The sequence below is a fragment of the Anas acuta genome, chromosome 2 (genome assembly GCF_963932015.1).
Source record: "Anas acuta chromosome 2, bAnaAcu1.1, whole genome shotgun sequence".
In the NCBI taxonomy this organism is placed as follows: domain Eukaryota; kingdom Metazoa; phylum Chordata; class Aves; order Anseriformes; family Anatidae; genus Anas; species Anas acuta.
The window spans coordinates 65,480,694-65,494,743 of NC_088980.1; the positions used below are offsets into that span (position 1 = coordinate 65,480,694).

General features: G+C 37.7%; 1 protein-coding gene across 2 annotated transcripts in view; it reads right to left on the reverse strand.

Annotated features, from left to right (window-relative positions):
- Positions 1 to 14,050, reverse strand: part of GLB1 (galactosidase beta 1) — a 59,130-nt gene that overhangs the window by 23,709 nt on the left and 21,371 nt on the right. For both annotated transcript variants that reach the window (XM_068670564.1, XM_068670563.1), the window contains exons 3-11: positions 9,384 to 9,534; positions 9,016 to 9,076; positions 7,884 to 7,978; positions 6,427 to 6,607; positions 5,434 to 5,492; positions 4,419 to 4,540; positions 4,273 to 4,313; positions 3,678 to 3,790; positions 158 to 232 (exon numbers count right to left, since the gene is read on the reverse strand). In XM_068670564.1, coding sequence (XP_068526665.1) covers positions 158 to 232; positions 3,678 to 3,790; positions 4,273 to 4,313; positions 4,419 to 4,540; positions 5,434 to 5,492; positions 6,427 to 6,607; positions 7,884 to 7,978; positions 9,016 to 9,076; positions 9,384 to 9,534 — 898 coding nt within the window. The remainder of the gene's footprint in view (positions 1 to 157; positions 233 to 3,677; positions 3,791 to 4,272; positions 4,314 to 4,418; positions 4,541 to 5,433; positions 5,493 to 6,426; positions 6,608 to 7,883; positions 7,979 to 9,015; positions 9,077 to 9,383; positions 9,535 to 14,050) is intronic.

A 14,050-nucleotide genomic window follows, 5' to 3' on the forward strand; every position in this document is an offset into this window, starting at 1 on the left:
TAAGCTCTGTTCTCTCCTTCCTGACAGTTTGTTTTCAAGGTTTTCCTTCCTATTTTGTACGGTACCTAGAGACTGCCATGATAAACAATTTTTGCAAAGAAGCAAACATGCAGCATTACAGAAAGATATACTTTGCATATTACAGATGTTGATTTACCTTTTGCAAGTGAATCTTCCCATATGCAAATTTGGATGTTGTTGGAGGGATAATACCTTCTGGTAACTGGTTATACTAGAAATGGAAGGAGGAAAAAATGCACATGAAACTTAAATATGAACATGTTTTAAATGAATTCTCATTTTCTACTTTACAATTTACAGAAGTAGAACTTTAGATAGAAGTAGATAATCTCACTAGTGGATTACACCTGCATCTAGCCTCAAAAGTAAGTTTAAAAAAATTCACCTTAGTTGTTCACATCTAGTAAGCTTAATTTTTTAGTAAATACTCACCTAGAGGTAACCATAAATTAAAAACAGCAGCGTAGGTAAGGAGCTGCAAAGAATCAGTGTTCTTGGAGCCCTCCTGTGGCTACAGCTTGCATTACCATCTCCTACAGCCCCATCCCAAGTCATCCCCAAGTCAATAGGAGCTTGAGTTAATGTTTCCAAGTCTGTAGGGCAATATTTCCACCTGACCCTTCCGTCTTCCTTTAGTGGCACTTCCATAAGGGAATTATTAGCTTTGTGTGGCTTTTTTCAGTGTTATACTCCATGTACAGCGTGTGCACACGTACCTGCTAATCCATTACTACCTAGGCTGATTTCTTTTAGAATTGCTTGCAAAAAACTCACAGCCAGCAGAAAACAACTTTGCTAGCAGCTACCAGGCTGCTGGGGCACCCACTACTCCCCAGTAGCTCAGAACACTAAAATAAGGAGGCTGTAGAAAAATTCAGAATAAGACAGTCTTAATAGCTTCAAGTTGCTATCCTCACATGCCATATAAGCCACAGCCAGTTTGTCAAACTGACCCATTCATTCAGTTATGCTTCACTTGCCATGGGCCCTCAGGGGACATACTGAACTGCTGCAGCCTTTACCCCATGCAGTACACCCCTCCATGCTGCCATAATCCTGGTACTGGATCCTGCATTGGCAAGCAATACATTTGACAGCCTCAGTTTATAGAATTTACCACCTCTCACCCCACCTGTATGCATCCATCTGATGCACTCCTCTCATCCCAGGTTCTGGTGCCCCCATCAGCTTTCCAGGCTGCAGAGCTCCACATCAGCTTAGACAGCAGACGTGGTCCCACCTTGCCTTTGCCTGTATTCACATATTCTCCCCCACAGCCAGCCATCAACAGACCTATTTGCCAGGCTGTTTCAGAATGCTAGCCCAGCAGGAAGCTATTGCAGAAACAAAAATATGGAAGTGATTTAAAAAAAAAAAAAATGAGTCCAGGGAGACCTGAAGCCTCAAAACCCATAGCAGCAGGCAACCATAGCCTCCCCCACAGCTCCACAAACCCATGAGGAAACCTCTGTAGCTTCCCTCTGGTGCTGGACTAGACAACTACTTGTCTACTTGTGTTTACTGCGTGCCCTCCGGCTCTGGCAATAACCACCGGAGATCAGCTTACTGCATTTCTAGAGAGAGGAGGGGCAAAGGATGACCATTGCTTTCTCGGACACTTCTAAGCGGAGGCAAAGGAGGCAAATACAGACAAGAACTCTCTGATATGTACCCCAGTCCCCTCCTTTTTGAGCCTACAGCCTTCTTACCTTCTTCTCATACTGTCCCCTTCTCCCTTTCCTCCCACTATTTGTTCCTTGCTTTATGCCTACTCTTCCTATATATTATTACATTTACTAAAGGGACACTTTCAAGTTAAAATCAAAGTTTTTTCATGAAGTGTAATTTGCTGGGCTTAGACGTGGTATATCCAGCACAAAACTCATGCTCTAAAGCTTGCCTCTGCACCAAGACAACTTTTTGTTTAGTTATTTTATTTTTTTAAACAAATAACTGCAGTATAATTCCCAATGCCCTCATGCCAAATCTCAATTACGAACTGATGAAAGCCTGACTGATATTTCTGGCAACAGGTTTACTTCTTCCTCTCTGTATTTGAAAATAATCAAAACAGTCTTCTTAAAAAAAAATATATTCACCCAAGACAAGAAATCAAAAGTAGAAAATTACAGCCCAAATGGTAAAAAATAGAAAATGCTGCAGCAATTGAAACAGTGTTTGTTTTGTTTTTTTTTTTGATTGAAAGCCTTCTTTATTACATTTACTACCCAAAAGAAACAGTTAAGGAAGATTCAAGTGAGCTAGTCTTGTAGCACTACTAACATTCTGAATGCAGCATTTAGTTACAGGCAACTTCATTTTCTTTTGTCAGCTTCACCTCAAACTACAGAGTTAATAGACTATTTATTATGGGTTGAGAAGCCACAGCAGAGACAGGAAAGCTTCACCAAGATCCTATGGATATTGAAGGCTAAAAGATAAAGAAACCACACCAAAAAAAGCCGTACCATGACCCAACACACCTTAGTTTACGCTGAACACTTCGGATCTTATCAAAGCTATCTCATTGCACTAGAACAGTACTTAAATTTCTGATAGGGATCTTGCCTTGCAGAAAACAACTCAAAAACAGGAAGTTTGGGAATTCTTCTCTTGAGAAAAGCTGCCTCAAGACACTATGTTCCCCTTGAAAGGATCTCAAAATTACCCCATGAATGGAAAGCTTAGGGATAATGGAGACATGGTAGAAAATACTCCACAGCAGGCCTTCTACAGGTAGGGAGATAAAGGTATGCTTTACCCTAGAAACAGTGTAACAATTTCAGGAGACCTACTCCCATCAAAAGGGTATCTCCTAGTGCACATGAATGTTTTTGACATGCAAAAGGGCAAAAGGTATAAGAGTTAGCCTTGAGATTCCCAGGGACTTTTTTTAAGCCTTATCTGAACAGTGTCGAATGCAAGTCTCTTCAAAATCCAGATAGAATTGCCATATTTCACTTCAAATGCCAGTTTGTAGAAATACCACCCACTTCAAAGCATTTTTACAGCAAAGTCGGTACCACCCATAATCTACCATTTGTGGCATCACAAAAGCAAGATGTGTTCATTTGGATAAGCATGCTCCTTCTTATAGAGACGCAGAAACACAACATGAAGCATATGACAGGCAGCCAAAGATCAAAACTGCAGCACTACCAAGCTGACACCAAGTGACCAGCCTGAGCTGAGTAACTGTTCAATCCTGCAAGGGAAAAGCCCTGCTCAGTCCTCCTCCATCTCTACTCTCAGACATATGCTTCCTGTGTCCCTCTGCTCCCCTTCTGCCAGCACTGGTTCTCATCTGATCAAGTAAGGCAATTCAGCTTACTGACCTCAAATTGAAAGAATACAAACCCAGCAATAAAGCAGAGTTGAATCATCTCAGTGTCAGACTTGCAACTGGATCCCTTCCTCTGAAAAGGAGGGAGCCTTTGGGACAGTAGGGAAAACCAGAGAGGTGCAAGATCTCCCCCACTCCTTTTTTTTAAACAGCAAACAGTTGAGTTGGCCTAACCACCTTGTGCCAATTTACTTCCTTTACCTACAGAGAACAGTAAATCCAGAAGCAAATGAAAACAACACAAGAGCAAGTGTTTGCAGTACACCCAGAATGTTTCAAAGAACCACTCTAAGCATAACCTTGGAACACTCACCATACCAATGACTTCCCTCAAGGCAAAATATTTTTCAGTCAGATCCCCTGCTTCACTCAGTGGAGCATCATAGTCATAACTAGTGGGCTGTGGCATATAAGGCATATTAGCACCTAAGAGAGGTGGGTAAAAAAGCAATAAAAATGGTGAAAAAGTTGTGGTTGTCATTGTTTTCTCTCTCCAAGGGGTTCAACTTTCAGAATTCAATCCAGTCACAACCGGACTGTACCACATTTTTAGATTCAAAGTAGGTTTTGGCACTTGAGATTCAGCATAGAGAATATATTCCCTGTGGAAGACAACATCCTTCTGAGCTCACACTACTGTGTTACACAGGCTTCAGAAATATTCTGGAGAGAAACAAATGCATTCACCTTTCACGTGTTTCACAGTATTGAGTAAAGCAGAAGTACCCTTTGCAAAGGTAAATACCATGCCAGTTTATTAGAACATGCTGGCAACAGACAGAGAACTGCTAATGCAGTCATCTTTTGCATGTGAAAGCAGACATAGCTTATTCTTTTACAGAATATGTTACTATCTAACACATAATCAGTTCCCCTATATCATCAGAATCATTTAAATTATTTCTTACCATTCCAATAGGCAAAGTTAGTTCCACCTATAAACATGTACCTAAAAACAAACAAACAAAAAAAAGCCATCCAATTAAATCTGGTTTTGCTGAATTGGGAAAAAAAATTCTTTCCCCAAATTATCATCTACTGAACACACACTTACAGGTTAACATTAGCACCACATGCCAGGATTTCATTAAGTGTTTTAGCTATGGTTTGTGCAGGCACAACAGAATGACGGTGCCCCCAGTGATCCAACCATCCAGTATAAAACTCAGAATTAACCTGAAAGGAGGAAGGGCAAAAAAGGAAGGGAGAACATGAAGAGGAAACAAGAACAATGTGACTTAGTTACTAATTGTAATGGAAGGAAAAAGGTACCTTGACTCATTTTAGACGTTTTTAAATTATAATAAATATAGCAGAGTATACATTAAAATCAGTCCTTTTCAGAAGATAACTCAAAGAGAATAGAGAATCATTTAAATAATTTTATGTGTACACTTTGAAAATGATTGCTTAAGTACCAGAGAGTACGTATTTCCTTAGAACCCATCAAACTGAATGTGTTGACGCTAAATGCCAAACTTAGATGTTTGGCACAAAAAATAAATGATGGAAGGAATACGTCCTCTTTAGATTAATATATGTAGACCAGATATAACGTAAAATAAATCTTTCAAACACTGAAACTCTGTTCTAAATAATTTCACAGCACAAAGATAAGCTTGTACCCTCACAGTCCTTCTACCTTTGTGAAAATGTCTTCCAGTGATCTCACATCCCATTATAGCTTGTGTAGAAACTCTAGGGTAGCTGAAAACAGGAAGCAACTTCTAACCTGCCCTTTTAATTTGTCTTTTAACTTCCACCCACACATGTAGCTGACTAACTCACATCTAATCATACGTACTGTTTCCGCTGCTTTGTAAACATTTGTCTTAGCAAGGAAAAATACTGAAAATTAGTATCTTCTAAGACTATACTAATATTTGCAGAACAGCAGTTAATGTGGATTTGACCTACACACAGAAAAGCTCTTCAGTTCAGTTTTCTGACTGACATGGAAATGACATCTTTGTAATTATGTCCTTAAGAAACTGTCCACTATTGCCAACTTCTCTATTATTAGCCACTAAGATTAGGAATGATAAAAGAATTTAAGTGAAAAGACATACCAAAGGGCCTGTAGGTTCACTGCTCCTTTGAGCTAGGAATGCTGCTGTGACATTGCCACCTATTAACAGATGGAAGTAAAATTGAGTTGCTACATCCATGACTTTTGCAGTCCTCATTTTACTGAAATAGGTTTCTCATCTCCCTTCCAACACCTAGCAAAAAGAGAGACAAGAACCTTACTTCAGAAAATACAGGAATCTATACACTTGATTCTAGTGCTCAAGTTGCAGAACTTAGTTAAAATATATACATAAATGCATACATGACGAGGCCCTGGGCAACCTGATCTAGCAGGTGGCATCCCTACCCATGACAGAGGGTTGGAACTTTAAGGTCCCTTCCAAACCCAGCTATTCTATCATATCATCTATGACATATGCAAGCATGCACACACATCTCCGCTTTTAAGACACATCCTCTGAAAACCCAACTCTTCTCAGAAATGACATCCTGACAACATAAAACTGAGATGTGACAGAATTTCCAATTAGACATTGGAAACTATAGGCCTGGGCTTGTGGAAGCAAGATGACGGGAAAGAACAAAAGCTAGGCAGTCCGTAAGGAGGAATTTCACCTCTGAGCAACCCTACAGGCTCAAGCACAGGGACTTGAAATTACTTCCATGATCAGCTCGTCATCTCATAAATGATATACATGAAGGAGTTTCAATCAAATAAATTTCAATCCATTTATAAGAAAATGGATTCCTACTAGATATTATCTTTGACTGTAGAGAGAATAATGCACATTAGAAGCCACAAGACAAAAAAGAAAAAAATTATCTTGGGGTTTGTTTCTTGTGCCTTAAGCCTATTTTTCAAGTCTGTGCAGTATATGAATGTCCACAGCATTTGCTCTCCTGTTCTATCAAACGGGCACTTTCTGAACACACTGTGGTTGCCTGGCCATTCTACAGGCCTGTATCACTGTAAATTACAGCAGTGTGCACATTTCTGATTAATTTTTTGGTAACAAACAGCTGTCTCCAACCTGGAGCAAAGTCCACTGTTGCGTAAAAACCCTGAAGAGCTCCACATCTCAAGTAAAGCTGGCTTGCACCATCAGTTGTGAACAGTACCACCTCATCCCCAAGATGCTGGCGAAAGAGCTTCTGAAGGAAACGTAGATAATCATAGTCGCAAGCAAAGTAGCTTCCATACTCATTCTCTACCTGCACAGAGAAAGCAAGTCAGTAAAGCAGTAGCCAATTTAAGTCTGCATCCAACTCCAAAAAAGGCTAAATCCACCCCTCCTCTTCCTTTGATAGCAATGCTGAAAATGCCACTTGAATTCCAGACCTGAAGAATAACAAAAGGGAATACTTGTAGGTACTCATTCATCTCACCCGTATCTTACTGTGTCACTGTGTGGAAGTAATTTTCCTACAAAATCAGCTTTCAACTCCACATAAAATATCTACCCTAACTAACTACTTTGCAACAGTAATCAAAGAATAGTCCCTATTCAAAATGAAGAGCTATGACCTACCTCCCAAAGAGAGCAATAAAAGCATAGAACAGATCTTATAACATGATAAAAACTGCAATGGAACTGGACTTCCATAGCAGAGATATATGAATAAAGCTCTGCAACAGACTCAAAAGACTGATGGGAAAAAGACAACCTTGCTGCTAATGAGAGGTACATATCCTGCCCCTTTCTTAAGGGGATTGCCTTTCAAGCTCCAGATCCAATGCCACACACACCTGAATGCTATTTCTGAAACTTCTGTTATAAACATCTTATTTCCAACTCAATGCTTTCACTGAATAGAGATAACACATTATTCAAGAACAATCATCTTAGAAAAAATTTTAAGAAGAGTCTGCTTCTTAAGAAGAGTCTTTGAGCAAGACAGGGAGTTTAAAATGAAAATCACAAAGCTTTTGTTAAGGCCAAAATGCTAAGAAAGAAAATGGAAAAAATCACCACTGCCTATCTAGGAGTTTAAAAGAAACTACCCACCTCGAATGCACAGCACTGTGTCCTGAAATATTTACATCTCAAGTTATGTGCTAACTGAAAAGCCTAAATTTTTTAACTGTTCTTGTAACAAGTTTTAGGCTTATTTCATACTGGTTTGCTTCTATCTGCAGCAAGCCCTCCTGTCAGAGGGTTTCACATAACTAATATATTTTGGCTTTATGTGAGAACTGGCATAGGAATCACATCTTAAAAACTCCACAAGTTACCTCTATTGCTTTCTGTAATTGTGGGAAGCAACTTTGACAGAGCAGACAAGTGCACTCTGAATTCTACAGACTGTGCATTCAGTTCTTCAGGATATGGGATTCCATTGAATCTTGCAGCTACCTGAAGCTGCTAAGGAACTTCTGTGTACATTACTACCCAATATCCATGAAACATCCAGAAGAGCAATATAAGCATCTGTGCTGATCAGGTTTATTTGATTTTCGTAAAGGGGAGTTTCATAAATCCCCTTTTACCTGCACCATGATGATTGGACCTCCGTTTTGATAGAGGTGAGGCTTCATCTTTGGCAAAAGGACACTCATCCATTTCTCTACTGCTGCCACGTAATCTGTAATACAGAAAGTATAAATGGTTCATTATTTTTCTACTTCTTTACATTTTGTTGTTGTTGTTGTTGTTATTGTTTTATTGTATAAGGGTACTTTTTTACCAAGTAAAATGCATAAATATAAATTTCTGATACACTTAATGTATTTAGAACATCATTTAATGAACTGATGTGCTCTTACACTTGTTCAAAAGTGTCACCTTCCAATACAGTTTACTAAATAATAAAACATTTAAATACTGATGAACTTTGAAAATAACCAGAAAGACTTCAATGTCATCACACAAGTTGTCCTAATGCATTTCAACAAATGCTACATCTGTACTACTCTTTTAAACAGATAATTTCTCCCACAATGAGCAGAATTGAAGTCAGGTACAGTATGGATCTATGTCTTTGACCCCTTATTCTCTCCCCAGTAACCACATTAATATCCTGTCTCATCTTATCTTCACACATCCTGTCCATGACCAGGTAGCACATAAGAGTGTTCTAACTAGCTCTGGAATTACATGCACACTGACCAGGCAGGAAGAACCCTGCAAAGAGGAGCCAGCTGACTGCTGAAAAATTGAAAAACTCAAAGCTGAGAGTTACCTGCCTTTTCTTCAATGGTAACAATACGTATCTCACTACCAATTTTACAAAACTTGTTTAATATATTTGAAACATGAAAGTTTTGAAGTTTGATTGAAACTGATGGTTATTTCAGAAGTTCTTCAGAAAAGGTCTGGAAAGGGAGGAATGAAGAAGCAGAATGCATTATTTCTACATTCATTTTCTTGGCAAATCAACTGCTGAGAAAGCACTGGGTCTAGGATAAGAAGCATCTACAAGAACCTGAAGGACTAAGTCCTACAATTCTGTAATCACAGAAGATGCATGATTTTCAACCCTGTTTTGTTTATTCCACCTATTTATTGAACACACAATTTTTAGTAACAATCTTGAAATATTAATTACCTGGAAATAACCTCAAACAGCAAGTCAGCTTGCTGCTGAATTATATTTTTGCCAGTCCTTTCTGATGCTCTTACCTGTATCAGAAGACCTGAGAACAATAGATTCTTTCTCCAAAAGCCATGCTGGAAGACCTCCCTGGGAAAAAAAAATCAAATTTCAGTGATTGTTTTTAGGATATAAGAAGAATTCAACATGTTTTCAAAACATGTACTGAAACTGAAGATTTGTTTTACATAAGCAAGTCATAATTTCCCATGGAACAGCACAACTACTAAGCTGCATTGTAAAAAGTCACTTAGGACATGTGGGTTTAAATACGCTAAACCAAGAGTCTTGTCTAGGACACAAGTATGTTTGTCTACTTTAAGACAGAAATACTTGCATTAGATTTGCTCTAGAAACAAGATAGTTGTAACAACATAGTTGTAACAAAAGGCTGTACCATATCCCATTCTGCACAGATGTAAGGTCCAGCTCTCAGGATCACCAGCAAGCCAGTTTCATCAGCAAGCTGCAGGAAATATTCCAGATCTCTGTCACCAGAGAAATCATACACACCCATCTGGGATTCATGGTAGTTCCATGGCACATACCTATAGAAAGAGAACATAATTTTCCATTAAGAAACTAAGACTAAACCAGAACTCCAAATAATTATTTGCACTACACACCCCAGGAATCTATAAACCTGGTCCAAACTGGTCTTCAGATCAGTATAATACAAAAAGAATTCTAGAGTACTTCCTGTGGCAGAAGGTATTAAAATGAATAATAAAATAAGGCTTATTACTCTGCACTAAGTCTGGAGGAGTCCATATCCATCCAAGAAAACATTTTGGTACCACCATTTTGAAATCATAACAACTATTCCAAAATTTAAGTAGTTAAGAGTCAGCTGCCAGTAATATAGTGGCAGTAGATTTGCACAGAGATGAATACTCACACAAGTGGTGGTTAGAAATAAGCTTACAGAAAGAATCATGCAGCCCTTAGCAAATTTAGCACACAGTGTACAAGGGCACACCAGCTTGGCTGGCAGGTTCATATTGTTGCCAGTACATAGACCTTCAAAATGTGTAAGCCTCAAATGATACTACATCTAGGTCCTAAAAGTCTTCACTGACCCAAAGCAATGCAGGTTCTGGAAAAACAGCATGGAATGAATGGTTGTAGAAGAGGATGCAAAAGTGCTTGGAAACCTGGACAAACTTGGGCCTCATTTCAACCAAGTAATAAAACTGCCAAATAAGCAGATCAGGATTTGAGAAAACACTTCTTCCCTATTTCCAGGACTCCAGAAACCACAACCTCAATGCAGAATATCTCCCAGAAGATAAAAATACTCTCAGCTGCAAGATAATAAAGAAATATGTTACCTAACAACTATTTGGAGTACTGTTGTATCTTATAGCCCTTGCAGAAGGGCAATGAGAGATTTGCCTTAGGAAAGTGCTAAGTGGCAGTCATAGCAGGGACGGACATTAAAATTAAGGTTGGATACAGCTTAAATAAGGATTCGAGAGAACAGGAAAACTCATTCTCCGTGTATTTACTTTCTGCACCTAGGTTCGTGACCCCTCTAATTGGACTGGTGCTGCTGCTCCATACAGTGCAGACTTGAGAAAAATTTCTAAAACCAAAACTGTGGTTAGTCAAGCAAAGAACCTCTTAAGCAACACTTTTCTTATTGTTTAGGTTTGTTTTTAGGTTCCAGAGTTAATTTTGTAAGAACTACCCAAGAGGAAAAGAAAGTGCAGAAAACACAGCTTTCAACAATTAAGAAAAACAGGAACCCTCACATGAACACAATATTGAAAACACCACACTCAGAAATACATACACATGAACAAATACAAAAAAAAAAAAAAAAAAAAGCTTCAATATATCATTAACATTAGTTAATATTTCCTCACAAATGCCAGAACCTATTTCTTCGCCAATCTAATTGTTTCCAAACTACTAAATTAACTCACTTTTTTTTTCAGAACAAAGTAAATGTGCACAAACCACATGAAAATACATTCAACATTAATTTGGTTTTGTGCAATTTACCAAGATTTCAAGCAGAGGAGCAAGCTGATTGGCGATGTTTTAAATCAAAGTAGATTATTATTTAAAACAAATGACCAACTTACCTCAAAAAAATCTAGTACCATGGAGTATCATATTATACTTACTTTCCCTTTCCATTATACCATTATCTAGGTTATCACCATGGAATAATTTTGGTTTGCTTTCAGCTCTAATAGCTATGTTATTTTCAAAACCATTGCTTTGAAATACAAAATTCTTCTGTACTACCTATATATGCTTCATAATACTGTCTTTCTTACAAAGCAGAAAAAGAGAAGTGAGAAAATATTCTAAAAAATTACAGGCCAACCTAACTCCATGCCTAGGAAATATGCCAGAAAAGCTACTGAATGATTTGTATCTAAAAATTAACAGTGATGTGGTAAACAAAACGGATTTGTGGAGAACAGATAAACTGAATTTAATTCTTTCAAAAGAAAGTTGGCCTAAATGATTAAGTAAAAGGAGTGATGTATCTTGACTTAGCAATGCTTTTGGTACCTGCTGTATGATGTTCCTATAAGCAAACAAGAAAAAGACAGGCTAGTTGGTATGAACATTAGCATCAAATAAAAAATAACCACAGAATAACAACAGACTTTTTTTTTTTTTTTTTTTTAGGGGGAGTGGGCAGGGGGGGAAGAGGAATCGGGTATTTGGTGGAGTATGCCAAGTCTCTTTGGTAGGTTTAACTACATCCAAAGCTTCTGTTGAAATCTGGCTGGTATAATGCACAGTGTTTTGCTAAGAAGCAAAGGCAGAGCAATCTCAAGTCCATCAGCAAACATGACTAATGTTTATTATTCATTAATGAGCAACAAGGCCTGCTATCAACACGAACTTTAGAGTTACCACTTTCTACTTAGACAAAAGTATAAAATGAGAAGGAAGACATAGGGCAGTGACACTAATAGGAAAAAGGAGTTGCAGTTTTTACCATAAAATACCATCTGACAATGAATCTTTGTCAACACTGCAATAGAGATAAATCTCTATCTGGGTTGAATTAACATGCCTGTTTATATAGCAACTCATTCACTGAAAATGCTTCTAGCAGAGCTGCACCTGTTTTAGCTAAATAAAGACAAGTAGGTATTAACTTCATTACAAGTTTTGCACCAATTAAAAGACTTCTACAGAAAGACAGCAATTCTTTATACACTTTTCAGGCTACTGAACAAGTTATTTATTACTGGTAAGTAAATTATGGGTTAACACAAAAGTATTCTAACTGCACTTTAACTACACCTTTTAAACTGTAATTCATGAAAATACAGGAAAATTTTTAGGAGTTTATCGTAGTAACAAGCCTCAAGGTCTAAATATGCCCAATGGTGGCTGAGATGGAAACAGAAGGGATTCTCAAGCTCCCTTACACTCAATATGGAATAAAACAGAAAATTATTCCAGACATAGTTTTAATGCATGACCCATGCTGTCTCACAAAGACAGAAAAAAAGGCAAATTTTAGTGGAGAAGAAAGTGGAGAAAAATTTATGTGAAACGCTACAGAACGAACTGTGATATGAACGCATCTCAGAGACTGTTTTAAAAATTGTTACTAATACATTTAAATCCTTTGATATATTTTCTACAGCTAGCTATGACCTCAAATCATTTTACTTCAAAACTTTTAGTTTTAGCAACATATAATTCCTATATACCATCGTAGAAATGTATCGTCAGTTCCTAATAATGTACTGCAATAGCCACAGAATTATGAATTTATAAAGGAATGTGGCATTCCTTTTTCATAACTGAAACGGTATTTTTTCATTTGAGTAATAGCACTTGCTCTCCATTTACATACAATTTCTAAGCTTTATCTTATAATCACCTTTCTCTTTAAAAGTCACAGGTTTTTCTCCTGTGTTTCAGAGATATGTCAACAGACAAAAAATACCACTTTTGCTACCATAGAGTATAGTATATTTATCTCTGTAATACCTGTGGGTTTGTTTCCACATTGTGTAAAATTAAATACTGGGTACTAATTTCATAAGTAATAAAGCAGCACTTTAAATATACTAGTTAAATTAAACATTTTTATAGATTAAATTGTGTTTTTTTTTTTTTTTTTTAATGAGCAGACATTCTAAACAGCAGCTCTTTCTTAGAGAAAGTTTCTAGATATTTAGTTTCTTGGTTGTTAGTCAACAGATACGGTAAAACAAATAAAATGCCCAAAATTCTTCCATAACTTTGTAAGCCTGTACAGTAACTGCCGATTTTTGCAGAAACCATCTCCATTTTCCAGTCCTGTAAATGCTTAGCTCCATCTAGTGGTTCATTATTGATCTCTTCCATGAAGAACAAGAGAAAGATTTTTCCAATAGTGTCTGTTTCTAGTTGGCAGATCACAGTTCAGGAACTGAACAAAAGGACATTTGGGTAGCCAGGTGCCTCTGCATGCTACCTGCAGAGATGGGGAAGGGAATTCCTAGGTGCAATACCTCTTCTTCTGAAATGTCACATCAAGCACAGCATCATATTTTATCCTGCTATTTGGAAGGTTTAGGACTTGATACTTTCAGCTTTGAGTAAGGTCAAGCTTCCTGTCACCTGTTTTCTCATATTCTGTTATTGCTTAAGATGTTTGGGTCCAGAGGAGGGCCTCAAGGATGATCAGAGGGCAGGAGCATTTCTATTATGAATTAAGCTGACAGAGTTGGGGTTGTTCAGCCTGGAGAAAAGGCAGCTCTGGGGAGACCTTACAGCAGCCTTCTAGTACAAAAGGGGGCCTACAAGAAAAATGGAGACGTACTCTTTATCAGGGAGTATAGTGATAGGACAAAGGCTTTAAAATATTTTTTTTAAAGTAGACTTAGATTAGATATAAGGAAGAAGTTCTTCACTGTGAGTGTGGTGAGACACTGAGACAGTGTTATAAATGAAAATACAACTCAATCTGAAATTAGTAATATTTATAAAAGGCAAGTAAACAGTGCTGGGTACACGGGGAGTCTATGCTCTACCAACACGCACACACTAACATTGAACTTTCTAAATATACAGAGCATTGCTTTTACATATTAA